General features: G+C 38.4%; 1 protein-coding gene across 1 annotated transcript in view; it reads left to right on the top strand.

Annotated features, from left to right (window-relative positions):
- htr1d (5-hydroxytryptamine (serotonin) receptor 1D, G protein-coupled) overlaps positions 1-16,726 on the top strand; it is a 37,837-nt gene extending 21,111 nt beyond the window's left edge. The window contains exon 2 of the mRNA XM_081603336.1: positions 10,782-16,726. Coding sequence (XP_081459462.1) covers positions 11,833-12,942 — 1,110 coding nt within the window. The 5' untranslated portion in view covers positions 10,782-11,832 and the 3' untranslated portion in view covers positions 12,943-16,726. The remainder of the gene's footprint in view (positions 1-10,781) is intronic.
- Positions 16,727-17,185: the final 459 nt, after the last annotated feature.

Here is a 17,185-nt window from a genome sequence, read left to right as displayed (position 1 = left end):
TGCATGGTTAGTAGCTTCCTAGTCTTAACATCTGTGGCCTTCATCTCTTCCATTGGCCAGCTAATTATTCCGGCAGCGTATCTGATTACTGGTAAGGCATAGCTGTTTATTGCACGGATCTTGTTCTTGCCATTGAGCTGGCTTCTCAGGACTTGCCTTATTCGTTGGAGGTATTTGGCTGTGGCTCCTTTCCTTGTGACCTCATCGAGGTTGCCATTTGCTTGTAGTATTCCCAGGTACTTGTGTATATATATATATATATATATATATATATATATATATATATATTTGTGTGTGTGAAAGAAAAAATTGTAAAATGTTCCTGTGAATGTAAATTCTAATTTCTTTTTTTAAAGTACAAAGGACAACATGCACTAAGGGTTGTACAAAAACAAAAATAAATTGATTTATATATAAAGTAAAAGAGAAAATAATTAGTACTTTTAAAAAATAATGTTAAAAAAAGAGAAATCGCGAAAAATTAAACTGTATTTGAAAAATCTAATATTTTGGTTTTGAGGTCATGAGCAGCTTTTAATTGAGTTGATACATTTTTCCACAGCTTAAAAAACTATTTTTATTCATTTACACCCTCAAGCGATAAACATTTTTGTTTGTGGTTTTAACAGTGAAAAATGTGGAAAAATTCAAACAGTTTTGCTTGGAAACTAAATTTAACAGTTTATCCAGTTTAAAGCTTTAATTTCTTTAAAATCCTTTGGGATCAATAAAGTTATATTAGTTATATTTTTATAACTGCTTATTGCAGGTGTTTCATTCAGATGATAATAAAAGCATCATTTAATCTGGTTGTAATAAACAACATAATAATGATCTGTGTGACAAACTGCAGGAGTTTCACTGGGAACAAAACTGTACATTTTCCCGCTGAGCAGCTAAACTGTCTTGTTTTCAACAATCTGTTCCTTCGTATTAAACGTCCAGAGATTTTCCCTCTGAGCCGCCGTAATGGACGCTGAGGCCTGAACTTCGCTCTGTCGCTTTGCAGAGCGTTTTATTTTACAGCGGTGGAATTGCTCTCCATAAATCCCCAGAATCCCCGCTTCGCCTCCTCGGCTTCACCTGGAGGAACTGACTGTTCTGAACGTCTCTTCTTTGCGGACGGGTCCAGATGCGCCGAGTTCTGCATGTCTTTCCCTGCAGCCCACGCGGCTCGGCTGCATCGTGTGCTGCTGCAGAGAGCATGCAGAGATAAAAGATGATGATGGTTTCTCTCCAAACCGTCAATCATAACAGCCGTGCGTTCTTCCTGTTGGAGGATTTGATGAATTGGACTCAATTTCATTCATCACTATTTAATAATATCAATAAATTTAAACAGATACAGACACATTTATTGGTAAAAAGCCTTAAAATTTCATATTCATGTAACAAGACCATTTCTCCATGTTATAAATGAGATAATCTGCCAGAGGAACCAGGACTTTTTCACTAATATTGACTTAAAACAAGTTTATTGTGCTGAAAAGCTAAGTTACTTCAAGTGCAGTAGGAAATTTGCACTAGAAAGGAAACTAAAAATACTTGGTAAGATTTTGTGTTTTTGCAGTGAATTATTGTCACTACTTTCTATAACCGGTTTTTATCAAAAGGACGACGTTTAGTCTTCCCCTCTGACATTTTACAAGGTTGAAGAATCCAGCGATACCGAGATATTTGACACAAGTTGCAAACCAATTACAGCTGAACCGAAGTCTGTAGATTCATATTTAAAAGTTCTGCTTTTTTTGCTCGAAATCATTCTTAGATAATTAGATTTTCTTCACTTTTGAGCTGTTTTTGGGCCTCTTGTCACTTTAAATCCAAATAAGCTGCTGCTCAGCATTTTACGCACATGAAAATGGCTGCAAACAGATGCGCAATTATACAACCGTAGATCTTTGAAAAGCAGAGGCGGAGCCTCCTGCACAACCAACAAGAATGCAGGAAATAGTTTCTGGATGACAAGTCAACAACAAAACACATTTTGTCTTTTCCAGCATCCATTATACTGCAGTAAAACTAGCTTGGGTTGCTAGGTAACGGGTGGAACTCTGCCGGGGTTGCTAGGTAACCGAGCAGTGCCCATAAACTGGGAGGTTTATGAAATAGCTAATGTTCAAGACACCAAATAAACACGAGCTTCCATCCATCCATCCATCCATCCATCCATCCATCCATCCATCCATCCATCCATCCATCCATCCATCCATCCATCCTGGTCCCTGATGGGGTCAGCATGGGGTCAAGAGGTGGGTTGACTCTGCACAGGTCACCAGTCCATCGCAGAAATGGAAATATAAAAATGTGAATTTTGTGTAATGAATCCCCTTTAAATTGTGAAATTAAACAAACTTAGATTAATTTGGATAAACTTAATTCAACCACTTCTCACCAATAGAATTTCTTAATTTGGATCGACAGCTAGGTTGGTTTAGATTGGAAACTTCATTTTATAATTCCTCAGTTTATGTTGTTCTGATGATCTGGACCATTTAAATGATAAATACTGTATATTTTACTGCATACATCAGTTCATTCAGCCCCAGCGGAGTCAACGTGAGTCTCTCAGACCGTTACAGGTTGTGATGCATTAGGTTTTTATCGCAGACAGCTTTGATGGGTCCATCAACATCGTAATAAACTCAGGCCATCGCTCATCTTGGGCCGCAGTGGCTTGACAGAAACACCGACTGCAAAATTAGGATTATTTTAAACTGCAGCCGCCTTACTGCTGCCTCACTTCAGCATCCATCTCTTAACCTGGCCGCTCTCCACCCTCACAAAATCAGATTCATTCAGTCCACAATTTACAGCACACTTTAGCAAACACCGGCCATTAGCTGCCAGCGGATGGCTCTGCCTCCTCTGAGATAAATCAATTATCCTATCTCCACCGGGCCTGATGGGTTCAGAGGGGATTACCGTTTCAGACCAACAACCAAGCATCTGCATGGCCTACAAAGTACGAATTTTGATTTTTTTTTAATTACAATCCTGTTTTTGACGAGGAAAATTCATGCTGTAGAGCTTTACACTGCAAAAACACAAAATCTAGTATTTTTGATTTAGTTTCTAGTGCAAATATCTTGAAATAAGGCAAAAGTAACCTACAAGTAACTTTTCAGCTTATTTTGAGTAAATAATTCCTTAATTTTGGCTAAAACTGCTGGTCCCATTGGCAGATTATTTCACTTATAACAAGGGTGTACAAACTTTCTGCCAGGTTTGCCAAAATTAAAGACTCAAAATTAGTTGTGGACCAAACAAACATAAATTCAAGCAAATGCAGTAGCCTGATATTTATGGTAGATTCAAAACAGTATTTTTACACCAATGTGTTAAAAATAGAACCAAAATTAGTCAATTTCAACCTAAACTCTGAAAATTTCTGACTAAACGTTAAAATTTTCTAGAATTGTTGAAAAAATAAAAAAAAATGTTAACATTTGATATTCAGAAGTTACCATGTGTTAATCTAAAATTCAGATTTTTTTTTTCTCCCAAATTTCCTTGATTTTTCAAGAAAATTTCAGATTTTACTCTCAAACTTTCTGTGTTTTCTGGCAGAAATTGACGACTTCTTACTACTTTAATTTTGCATGTTTGCTGTATTAAAACAGACGCCTAGTTTTGGTCTCAGTTGACTAAATTTATTTTCAGTAATAAGAGCAAAATTTGGGTCACTTTGCTTCAAAATGTTTGCTATATTTAGTTTAATAAAGAATAAAAGCTGATCTGGATGCAGCAAAGTTGGCTTTTCAGTAAAAGTCTGTTGGTTTTACATTTTGTTAAAACTTGGTTATAAAGACACAAATACTTTGTGTGTATTTTACATTTTCCTGTGTAAGAAAATTATGTTGTTGACAATTTTGACCCTGATTACAAATTGAAAGTTTCCACCTGCATCTATGAGCCAAATTTGGATTATTTTTGATTTGCAGTTGGGGGGGCCGCAAAAATTAATTCCGAGGGCCACAAATGACCCTGAGCCACATGTTGGACACTCCTGACCAGTGAAATAATCTACTAATGGAACAAGCACATGTTCATCTAGACTATTACCTTAAAACAAGCTCCTATTATCTTAATGAAAGTTACTTATTTGTCTTACCATAAACTGGACTAAAAATACTTGGTCCTACTTTGTGTTTTTGCAGTGTAAGCCACGCCTCGCTGTATTAGATCTTCAATTTCAAGGCCAGATGTAGCCGTAATATATTTTACGAGGGGCAGCGTCCAGACAAATCTTTTCCTCTCGTCCATTCATTAAGACGCTCATCAGCTGGTTCTGTTTGTTCCCCGGTCCATTTGGAGATAAGCCTTGTTTTGGACTTCTTTGATAGATGGCCAAACAGTTTAATCAGTTTTCATCAAACATGCTAATGCACATGCTTGTGTGTGTGTGTGTGTGTGTGTGTGTGTGTGTGTGTGTGTGTGTGTGTGTGTGTGTGTGTGTGTGTGTGTGTGTGTGTGTGTGTGCAGAAAACACTGGAATCATATTACAGGGCAGCTGCTTGAAACCAGATCAAGAGACTTGATCGACTCTCCACAACAATCTTATTGCTTGCTGACCACGCTGTGAATTCAATAAAACAACGCTGAGCGCTCTTAACAGACACTTACCAGTCTCTTCTGATGCAATGAAGTGTGGCTGTTAGTCATGCTGTGCAAGCTGTGTTGATGCTTAGCCTGTCAGCAGCTGAAGACGTCGATAGTTTGGATTTCATGGAGGTTTTTATGGCTGAAAAACTTAAATATTCACAACTTGTTCTGATGGATCACGAAGATGAAGACTGAGCTTTGAAACAAACTGAACAGGGAAATTACTGGAAACTACATTTGAGTTCAGGATGTTCATTTTCTGATCAAATGTTTATGACTATTAGCATGTGGTTGGCACAACTGCTAATTCACTAATACTGTAGCTAACGTTTTGTTTAGCGGTTTTGCTATCTTTGAAAACCATTTAGCGCATTTAGCGTCCCCAAAGTAAATATTTCTGGACTTAGCTGTTCTGCAAACAGTAATTTTTGTTTAGCGCTTTAGCACTTTTGCTAACTTTGAGAACATTTAGCCTGCTTAGCCTTCCCTAAATAATTTTTCCAGATAAATTCTATAGCGCTAATTTACTTAGCTGTTTTGTAAACAACTAAGTAATTTTTTGTTTAGCGCTTTTGAGATTTTGCTAACATTTAGCGCATTAGTATTAATTTTTCCAGATTAGTCCTAAAGTGCTCATTTACTTGCCTGTTTTGTAAACTTCCAGTTGAATAGTTTTATCGACATTTAAGAATTTGTCAAATAGTAAGACGTTAATATTCATGCTCTTATTTTGAAGAGCATGAGTTCCATTTCCTCTTCTCACTTTCTTTCTTCTCTCCTCCCCCTCAATAACTTCATTTAAAATAACAAATATACATGAACAAAGACCAACATGAACAGTAGAAAACAAGATAACTATAATATTTAAGGTTACCGAACATGAATGTCAAAATAAGGGTTGCAGTCTTTCAATGGCAGACACAATTTGAACTGAAGTTAGCGCTTTAGCATTAGCTTCCACTAATTACATGTTAATTTACAGATAGTGCTTTAGCGTTAGCACAGCTAACATTTTAGCCCTCTGTGGCCCTCGCTGCCATTAGCCTTGAAGAGTAAAAGTCGGATTACATGTTATTTTCTGTCAGGCGTTTGCACTGTACCAATTCCCAGCTGAGGAAAAAAAGGCTTTGTGTTTTTATTTTACTGTGGCAGGATTGTTGAGCTGCACAAGAATCGCCCCATCTCTGAAGAGGCTGACGCAATAAAGCAGTTATTTTAAGTTTCTTTAAAGATACTGAGGGTTATGTAACAAAAAGTTAAATGCCAGGCTCAAAGACATTTCACTTGCTTGAGGATCCATGGAGGCAGATCCTTGAAAATTATAGATTATAGCACTTAGTTATGCCGTCTGGAGCACAATAACCATAAAGAGTGTGACTGAGAAAAGCAAGAACAAAAGTATATATCTTCAACAATCCAGTTTCCTCGTGCGTCACAAAAATGCTGCTTTAAACTGCAAAGTGTTACGGCCCTGGGCCTTAAGGGCTGGGCTGCAGGTGTTGCTTTTGTCTGTCCTTGTGCTCCTCCCCTTTACAGGTGCTGCTGATCGGGTTGATTGGGAGTGCAGAGTACTTAAACCTGGCTGTCTCCATCTTCTGGGTTGCCTTCAGCGTCCACTCTGCCACTTATGGTGTTTTGTTGCCAGGCCTCGGCTCCCCTCCTTTTTGCACATTTGCGTTTGTCTTTGTTTTGGCACTTCAACATTTCCATATGCACTCATACAACACATCCAAGCATTTGCATCACACCACTTATACTGATATCCACAATCCATTGTTGTTTTTGTTAATAAATATAACTTTTTCTACACTTTAACCCCTGCATGGTCTCCCGTTTTGTTATGACCTTGAGCCAGTCGTAACAAAAGGAAAAAGTCATATTGTACGGTCCTGATGGCTTCAGTGAGAGATCCAACTGGAGTCCTAATGTGTGCAACGAAGACTCGATCTTTAAGGAGTACAACACTCACTTTCTCTACTTCTTCAAGGAGAATAGGATCCTTATTCCCATCATTTAAAGATGTTTTCATACCTGATAGTCCAGTAAATTTGGTTTGATTTCAACAAATTGCAAAATTTGTTCCATTTTTACTGCTGCGGTTCTCCTTCAACCTGTTCCCCTCCTGGCCTGTAGGGGCGCTGCACCAAGAACCACTGAAGGAAACGACACAAAAACCTCTGGAAATAAAAAACAGAGCAAAACTTCATTTTTTATGAAATGTAAACAAAAATGGAGCTGCGTCAGATATAGGATTTCCCTTTTGTCTTTGGTGGAAGCTGTCAGGAAAGCCATTAGTGTGTTTGTTTTGATTGTATTTACCCAGAATGCCCTGCATTGTAGTCCACTTCCTGGTTTTAGAGCAGTTTCTGGTCCACTTGATGTTCACATATGCATTCGAACCAAACCAGAATTCATTTCAACTGAACAGAGGGTTTTAGGCAGACAAGACTTTGTGTTTTAAAGTTTGATTCACACACTTCCCCAAATGAACCGCACTTTCTAGGCAATCAAACTGGAGTTCAATTCAATCTCACAAAAAAAATTGAGATGGCAGTGAAAGTCATACACTGGTGGAAATGAGTTCCAGGTCACAGATGTCCTTCATCAGAGTGTTTTCACTGCAACATCACTCCTGTCTGCTGGAAACCTTTGTATCAACTAGCATTTCTTTAAAGAGGATTGAATATGCAAAATTCACTTTTTGCTTGTTTTGTATCAATCTTTTTGTGATGTCGACAGGCACAACGTTTTTACCTAGCAACCAACCTGAGCTCCAGCACCTTTGGTCAGCTGCTTTTACAGCTGTATGTGCTGTACAATGGCTGCTGGAAAAAAACAAGAAGTGTTTTGTTGTTGACTTACCAACCTGAAACCACTTGCTGGATTCTTGTTGGCTGTGCAGGAGGCTCCACTTCTGCTTTTCAAAGATGCTCGATTGTATAATTGCCCATGTGTTTGAAGCCATTTACATGTGAGTGTAAATTTTGCGCTGGGGGCGTGGCCACCTCATTTTATTTGGATTTAAAGTGACAGGAAGTCCTAAAACAGCTCAAAATAGGCATAGCTGTGCAGACTAAATCTCATTATCTAAGAATGATTTTGAGCAGAAAATGTGATGAATGTTTAGTTTCACCCATAGATTTATTATAACGTGTTTAAGGAAGCGTGACAGGTCACCTTTAAACCACATTTTAAACGTTTCGACCAAAACGGAGAAGCTGCTCACTTCTGAAATGTATTCGTATAATAGTTTTTACACTCTCTATTTTATCTCTTTGCTTCTTTTTGAGGCAAATGCAAATACTTGTGAATTTTCAGAGTGTTGTTCAGGAGTGAGTGACAATTTAAAACTCAGGCAGGCGTCTAATCTTCCTGGATGACTTCCTCGTGGATAAATTAGTCAGACGGCGGCTATTATCTTCACAACCGTGCCACTCAGTGCCTCTGGTTTAAAAAGAAAATTATACCCTATACGTTTCTTTTTGAATTTTTAACTAAGCTAAAGTGCTGGGTAAGTAACACAATCATTTGAGTGTCTTTTGATGTCAACCATGCATTCGCCTGCTGATCGTTTCCCTGTGGCCTTTTCCTCGCTGTCAAACAGCACACACAGGTCTTTGATGGGAGACAACCAGCAGCCATTTAAATGCCACGGAGCAAACTGGGAGCAGGACAGAGTCATTTTGTTATATATGGTGTGAGGTGGCTATGAATTTATGATTTCTACATCTACACTGCAGAAACACAAAATCTTACCAAGTATTTTTGTCTAGTTTCAAGAGCAAACATCTCAGTTCACTTGGAATAAGACAAAACTAACTTACAAGTAACTTTTCAGCAAAAAATAGGAGCTTATTTTAAGTCAATAATTCCTTAATGTTGATGAGGAAGTTACTGATTCCACTGGCAGATTATTCCACTTACAACATGTTGAGTCACATTGCTATGGCACTGCACTGTTGCCTAGCAACCCCAGCCAAGCCCAGCCCGTTACCTAGCGACTCCAGCCCATTACCTAGCAACCCCAGCCAAGCCAAGCCTGTTACCCAGCAACCCCAGTCAAGCCCAGCCCGTTACCTGGCAACCCCAGCTAACCCCAGCCTGTTACCTAGCAACCCCAGCCAAGCCCAGCCTGGCAACCCCAGCTAACCCCAGCCTGTTACCTAGCAACCCCAGCCAAGCCCAACCCGTTACCTGGCAACCCCAGCTAACCCCAGCCTGTTACCTAGCAACCCCAGCCAAGCCCAGCCTGGCAACCCCAGCTAACCCCAGCCTGTTACCTAGCAACCCCAGTCAAGCCCAGCCCGTTACCTGGCAACCCCAGCTAACCCCAGCCTGTTACCTAGCAACCCTAGCCTAGCCCAGCCCGTTACCTAGCGACTCCAGCCCGTTACCCAGCAACCCCAGCCAAGCCCAGCCCGTTACCTAGCAACCCCAGCGGAGCTCCTTGCATTCAGTGGGCTGGTTTTTCTTAACTCTATATGCTGGAAGAGACTCTTGCTTTGTTGTTTTCTTACTATTCAAAAATACAAAGTTTTACCAAGTATTTTTGGTTTAGTTTCTAGTGCAAATATCTTATTACACTTGACTGAACTAATAAGAACTAATAAGACTGAACTAATTTCCAAGTAACTTTTCAGCAGGATGTAGGAGCTTGTTTTAAGTCAATAATTCTTTAATATTCATGAAAAAGTTTTAGTTTAACTGCTGATTATTTTGCTTATAAAATAGGAAACATATCTCGTTATAAGTTAAATAATCTGCCACTGGAATCAGCACTTTTTTCCTATTATTAATGAATCTTTGACTTAAAGAAGCTCCTATTTCTTGCTGAAAAGTTACTTATAAGTTAGTTTTGTCTAATTTAAAGAAGAATAATTTATCTGCACTAGAAACTAAACTAGACTAAAAATACTTGGTTAGATTATTTGTGTTTTTGCAGTGTTGTCCTTCTATCAATGTAATTAAACACATTCATTTTGTGAGTTTAAGCTGCTAAATATGAGATTTTAAGACTTTTTATTTATGTTTATCAAAAATACATTTACATTTACATAAATAGTAATGAATGAAATCAAGTGACGTTTATCAAACTGTTTATCAGGAAGAACAAAACTGATTTATAAATAACCTTTCAACAGGATGTAGGAGCTTGTTGATGAAAAACATCGGTTGTTTTGACGTCCGTCATGGCGGAGCGGCGTGGTTCTGAACGTTCCGAAAGTTTTTTCTAAAATACAATCTGAGATTTTGAAAATTTCTGAGAAATTTCCGTTTTTTCTAAATTATTTCTGACATTAAACTCAAGAATCTTTCCTCCATAATTTAACATTAAAAATTAAGAATTTTGCAAGAACTTTGAGATTCTTCTAAAAATTTATAAACTTTTTATTGCAATTTTTTTTTTACATTTCACACTCAGAAATGTCCAAAAAAAATTCTAAAATATTTCAGAGATTAATCTCCAAATTAAAAAAAAATTATTGCCATTATTATTATTTATTTTTTTTTAGATTATTCTCAAAATCTCCCGACCCCACTGAGGGACAAGGGCGTAAGAAAATGGATGGATTATTCTCAAAATTTCTAAATTTTTTCTTTGCAAGTTTCTGACATTAAACTGGGATTAATGTTCATTTGAATCCTGAACGTTTGACCAGAAACCTGGAGCTGATCTGAACAGTTGCTGATCTCTGAACAGTTCCTGATCCCTGAACAGTTCCTGATCCCTGAACAGTTCCTGATCTCTGAAGTTCCTAATCTGAACAGTTCCAGATCTCTGAACAGTTCCTGATCCCTGAACAGTTCCTGATCCCTGAACAGTTCCTGATCTCTGAAGTTCCTAATCTGAACAGTTCCAGATCTCTGAACAGTTCCTGATCTGAACAGTTCCTGATCTCTGAAGTTCCTAATCTGAACAGTTCCAGATCTCTGAACAGTTCCTGATCTGCTGATAATCACTAACACTGACAGATTAACTGACTAAATGTTATTAAAATTGCTTTTTATTTATCTAAAAAAGCCATTTATTTTATGATTCCACATGTTTAAGGTGTCGACTAACGAATACGTCTGAATTAAGCTTATTTCTGTGTGTAGTCACAGAAATACACAGATAACAGGGAAAGGAAACAAAGCCTAATATCCCCTTTTCTGCTTCTCTTTGTTTCATATAGAAGATTAATGCATCGCTGGATTAAAGTCACTCTAAACATCGTAATCCCTACGGACGCCACGCTGAAACTTTCCCGGATAATCAGAGCAGTGAAGAGGAGAAATTAATGGACAAACATTTTACTCTGGGAAACTGAAAGAAAACCTTTTCTTATCATCTCATTCCAGCGAAGTTGTGCATAATGGCCCAGAATCCCAGCGGACGCTGAAGAGACTCCGTAACCGAAACAGTTCTCACATTAATCATGCAACTCTGATGTTTTTGTCTTCAAAGCGTCGTAGAAAAAGTCTGATATATGGACCTAAAATCAGGAAAAAAAAAAGAAGTGAAACGAGTGTCATCATCTTCCTACAACCAATTCTGGGTTTTGTTGAAGAGGAGAACCAGATTTATGGCTGATAAATGGGAAATTATGACGATGGATTAGGATTTAACCTCAACGACGAAGCGAAACGAAGGAAATTTTGAAATTTGATTTGATTGGGGAAAAACACAATACTTAAAATTTTTATTAATCAGTCAATCAAGTTGATTTGTGTTGCAGATTTCAGCAATGTTACAGTTTAAAAACATCATAAACACGTCAGAGAGTCAACAGGTTTGAAAACGAATAACAAGTGGATCAAATATATTGGTTTAAATTTTTGGAAAAAAGGATAAAACAACAGTTACACAAATGACTTAATTAGACACATTTAGTCAATAAACACAATCAGAACAAACAGAAAATATAAAACAATTATTATAAAAAGTATAAGAGCTAATAAATCTGGATGATTTTGTTGTTTTTTACGTGTTTATTTTGGATATTTAAAATGTCTTCCAGTTGCATAGTTAAATATTCAGTAGATATACATATTTATTAAATTTTACCGTTACGTTACTTGAAAATGACGTCAAAAAAACAATATTACCGCTTATGGCGATAACTTCCGGGTCGATTCGGAGACGGTATTTATGGTTCGAAATGTTGACGGATCCGATGTGTTATGAACCAGTTCTTTTTTAAATATCATTCGGTTCTTCTCTGGATCTCGCTATGAACTGAAATCATGGAAAACGTCACGGAAAACAACGCGACAGCGGCGCCGTGGACCGAGGCCACGCTGCTCAGCCTGCAGGTCTCCCTCTACGTGCTGCTAGGCGTCGTTACCTTGGTAACCGCGCTCTCCAACGCCTTCGTCATAGCCACCATCTTCCTGACCAGAAAGCTCCACACGCCGGCCAACTTCCTGATCGGGTCTCTGGCCATCACGGACCTGCTGGTGTCCATCCTGGTGATGCCGATCAGCATCGTGTACACCGTGACCAAAACATGGTCGCTCGGTCAGATTGTTTGCGACATCTGGCTCTCCTCTGACATCACCTTCTGCACCGCCTCCATTTTGCACCTGTGCGTCATCGCGCTGGACCGCTACTGGGCCATCACGGACGCGCTGGAGTACTCCAAGCACCGCACGATGCGCAGGGCGGCCATGATGGTGGCGGTCGTTTGGGTGATCTCCATTTCCATTTCCATGCCGCCGCTCTTCTGGCGGCAGGCCACGGCGCAGGGCGAGCTGACGGAGTGCGTGGTGAACACGGAGAAGATCTCCTACACCCTGTACTCCACCTTTGGTGCCTTCTACGTCCCCACTGTGCTTCTCGTCATCCTCTACGGGAGGATCTACGTCGCGGCGCGTTCACGCATCTTCAAGACGCCGGCGTCCGGGAAGCGCTTCACCACGGCGCAGCTCATCCAGACCTCCGCGGGGTCTTCGCTCTGCTCTCTGAACTCCGCCTCCCACCAGGACGCGCATCTGCAGGCTGGGAACGCAGGTGGAGGCGGAGGCGGAGGCTCACCTGTGTTCATGAACAGCGTGAAGGTGAAGCTGGCGGACAGCGTGCTGGAGAGGAAACGCCTCTGCGCGGCGCGGGAGCGCAAAGCGACCAAGACGCTGGGCATCATCCTGGGCGCCTTCATCGTCTGCTGGCTGCCCTTCTTCGTCAGCACGCTGGTCAACGCCATCTGCATGACGTGCTGGTTCAGTCCGGTCCTGTTCGACCTCTTCACCTGGCTGGGATACCTGAACTCGCTCATCAACCCCGTCATCTACACGGCGTTCAATGACGACTTCAAGCAGGCTTTCCACAAGCTCATGAAGTGCAGGCGGAGCTTTTAGGCAGCGGCAAACAAACTGTTTCAGTAGATTACAACTTCCGTAGTTCAATTCATTGAGTATTACGGAGATTAGAGATTAAATCTCCACCAAAAGACTCAGAAATGTTCAGATTAATCTCGGAAATATTTAAGAAAAACATGGAAATGTCTGAGTTTGAAAAGCTGCGAGAAAAAAAACTGCAATTTTGAGATTAACTACAGAAATTTTCTAGATTTTTGTTTGACGTCTGAGTTTCAGACGTCAAACAAAAATATTTGATCTCAAAATTTCACAATTTCTTCCAGCAGATGTTTGACTCATTGAATTGAAATTCTGTAAATTTCTGCCAAATAACTAAAAAATTATTAGATTAATATCAGAAAAACATTTAAATTTTTTTTCTGACTTTTGAAAATTTTCAACTTGAAACTGAATTAAAAAAAAAACCCTAAAAAATTCTCTAATTTTATTTTCTAGAAAATATCTGAAATTAATTTCAAAATTTTACGTTTTTCTATTGCAAATTTTACACTTAAATTCAAAAATATTCAACGTTTCAAACTCAAATTTTTCAAACATTCCCATGTTTTTTTTTCTTAAAAAAATTCTACAATTAAATCAGAAAATTTCAGATTTTTTTGGGGGTGGAAATGAACTTTTTTCTATCAATAATGGCCCAAGTGCAGATCATATGTATGAAACAGATTTATCGCAATAAGAGTTTCTGCAGCGCTCTGAGATTAAATATAGTTTAAAGTTTTCCAGCGTTTATTTTTCTTCGTTCTGATGATTTTTGGCTGAGAGTCAAAGAAAACCTCAAATGCGGTTCCTCAGAAAATGTCTTAGCCGTCATCGATACGTAGCCGCAGCATTAGAGACACGCTAAGAAAATAAATTTTTAAAAAATTATGAGAAGTCTTAACATTGACTTTATTCTCATAGTACTATAACTAAATATTCAGGCTAAATATTTAGCTTGTTACCAATTATTGAAGCTTGAAGCTTAATAGTTTGATTATTTAGCTTGCTAAATATTCAGCTTCAGGCTAAATATTTAGCAGCTAGCTTTAAGCTAACCCGGTGATCTGCTGTAATGACCACAAGGTTAGCTTGCAGCAGCTAGCACTAAGCTTACCAGGTGATCTGCCGTAATGACCACAAGGTTAGCTTACAGCAGCTAGCTCTGAGCTAACTGAGCTACTGCAATGATCACGGAGTTAACTTGCAGCAGCTAGCTCTAAGCTAACCCGGTGATCTACCGTAATGATCACAGTTAGCTTGCAGCAGCTAGCTCTAAGCTAACCCGGTGATCTGCTGTAATGATCCCACGGTTAGCTTACAGCAGCTAGCTCTGAGCTTACTGAGCTACTGCAATGATCACCGCGTTAACTTGCAGCAGCTAGCTCTAAGCTAACCCGGTAATCTACCGTAATGATCACAGTTAGCCTGCAGCAGCTAGCTCTAAGCTAACCCGGTGATCTACCGTAATGATCACAGAGTTAGGTTGCAGCAGCTAGCTCTAAGCTAACCCGGTGATCTGCTGTAATGATTACAGAGTTAGCTTGCAGCAGCTAGCTCTGAGCTAACTGAGCTACTGTAATGATCACGGAGTTAACTTGCAGCAGCTAGCTCTAAGCTAACCCGGTAATCTACCGTAATGATCACAGTTAGCCTGCAGCAGCTAGCTCTAAGCTAACCCGGTGATCTACCGTAATGATCACAGAGTTAGCTTGCAGCAGCTAGCTCTAAGCTAACCCGGTGATCTGCTGTAATGATTACAGAGTTAGCTTGCAGCAGCTAGCTCTGAGCTAACTGAGCTACTGTAATGATCACGGAGTTAACTTGCAGCAGCTAGCTCTAAGCTAACCCGGTGATCTATCATAATGATCACATAGTTAGCTTACAGCAGCTAGCTCTAAGCTAACCTGGTCATCTGCCGTAATGATTACGGAGTTAGCTTGCAGGAGCTAGCTCTAAGCCAACCCGGTGATCTGCCATAATGATCACAGAGTTAGCTTACAGCAGCTAGCTCTAAGCTAACCCGGTGATCTGCTGTAATGATCCCAGTGTCTCTGTGATCGTTACAGTAGATTTGGCGCCGTTACAGTTTGTCAGCAGAGAGAAGGATGAAGAGATCTTAAACTTCCTGGCTGTGCTGCTGACATTGGGCTTGATAAAATCCACTGGACCAAAACCAGCAGCAGAAACGGCGCCGCAAATCATCACCGACTGTCGACCTTTAGGAACTTAATTTTCCACTCTTGCTTCAGATCCTTCTTTTAAAAAAAGATAAAACATCTGAGGACACTGCAGAAATGCTACAGAATATTTTGTGTCTAGTTTCTAATTTAATAAGACAAAAATAACTTAAGAGTAACTTTTCAGCAGGATATAAGAGCTTGTTTACGTCAGTAATGTTTTAATATTGATAAAAAACAAAAGTACTGTTTTAAGTTCCCATTTATAAGGAGACATTTTTCCCATGTTTTAAATGAACAAATCTGTCAGTGGAACTTATTTTAATCCGTTTCCAGTAATTATTTACTTAAAATAAGCTAATATATCTGAAAAGCTACTTGTAAGTTACGTTTGTTTTATTTGAAGTGTACTAAGATTTGAAATAGTAAGATTTTGTGTTTTTGCAGTGAACTTTCCGGCTTCTTTCACAATGCTGAACATCAAGGCCAAAACATTTATTTTTAAAAATCACTCTTTATTCGTCTTATTTAATGAAGAAGGGAGTTTTGGGGTTTTCTTTAGATGTAACCCATAATTTATAAATCCTAAAAATATATTACTATGGGTTTTTGAATTGAATTACGGAAACTACGTCTTTGTTGACACGTTTAGATTTGAAACCTTCATCTTCCAAAGAGCTTCGGATGATAACAGGTTATTTTATTTAGCAGATTTGTTTGGAAACATGCAGGAAGGTAAAGACTGAAGCATGCATCTTTCAAAAGAAAGGAGAGAACTACAACAGACTAACATCCAAAACTGTTTGTTTTTTTCTGGATGACGGGAAACTAATGTGAAAGGATTTTTTTTGTGGAAAAAAGCAAACCTGGAGCAACTGGACTGAATCCTGCAGAGACGTAAAGCCATTAAATGTCTGTTTTCTCTCCGTCTCTCCGCCGTTGCTCCCACGTTTCTGTGTGCCGGAGTGAAAATAATGAGCGAGACCACAAACGCTTCATTTGCATAAAAATAAAAGTGCTAGGCTGAGGTGTGTTCATGTTGTAGCTACAACAATAACGCTGAGGCAGCAGAACAGGGTCACATTGATATTACATAAACAGCAAATATTGATTTTAATGGGTTTTTATGTGCTTGTTAATTAATGCGTTCATGTGGGAAAATGTTATTGGCAGATTGGATGGACTTGCAGGAAAATTTCGATTTAAATCGCATTCCTGGAAAACGACGGACATAAGAGGCCAGATTCACTAGATTCAGTTCATTTTGGGTTAAGTTATTATTATGTTTAAAATGTGTTGAGAGGATGAATCTGTTCTAAGGAGAAATAAAAAATATGAATAAATAAAAGATGAAATAATGAAAATATTCTGACATGTTGTGAAAATCAATCTGTTTGCTTTTCAAAATGTCAGCTGAATATAAATTCGACATGGATGTGTTACCGTAGATTTAGCACAAAAACAATAAACTGATGTGAAGTTTTGGATTAAAACGGCCAACAGTGTGAAAAACCTGGGAAAATTCACATTTTGTCCATAAACTTTGGATTTTATCTGGACTTTTTTATGAATTGGAAGGAAACTAATAAATGGTTTTCATAAATTTTTATTGATTAAATTGCTAATTATTTTATAATCAAATCCGACTTCTGAAACTCTGAAATTTGCACTTTTTTACCTGAAAATTTGGAAATAAACCTCAAATTTATTTATTTTTTTTCCAGCCAAGTTTCCACTTTTGAAATACAGAAAATTTCCAAAGTAAAAAATGTTTCTTATTCTGAAATTCAGACATTTTTAAGCTATTTGTAGAGTTTTTTTTTATTTTTAGATTAAACTGAAAATTTCTGTTTATTTTCTGGCAAATATTAATTATTTTGTTTATTATAAATTAATTATTTCGTTGTAACATATATAGATCTACACATGTACATACTATATATATATATATATATATATATATATATATATATATATATATATATATATATATATATATATAGATATGATGCAAACTGAGCAGGAACACAGAAAGACGTTCATCATATAATCTCAGCATTTCTGTT

This window comes from Poecilia reticulata, chromosome 22 (assembly GCF_904066995.2).
Source record: "Poecilia reticulata chromosome 22, P_reticulata-male-v2, whole genome shotgun sequence".
Classification (NCBI taxonomy): Eukaryota; Metazoa; Chordata; class Actinopteri; order Cyprinodontiformes; family Poeciliidae; genus Poecilia; species Poecilia reticulata.
The sequence above is the reverse complement of the archived record's forward strand: the minus strand, read 5'-3'. Positions and strand labels throughout refer to the sequence as shown.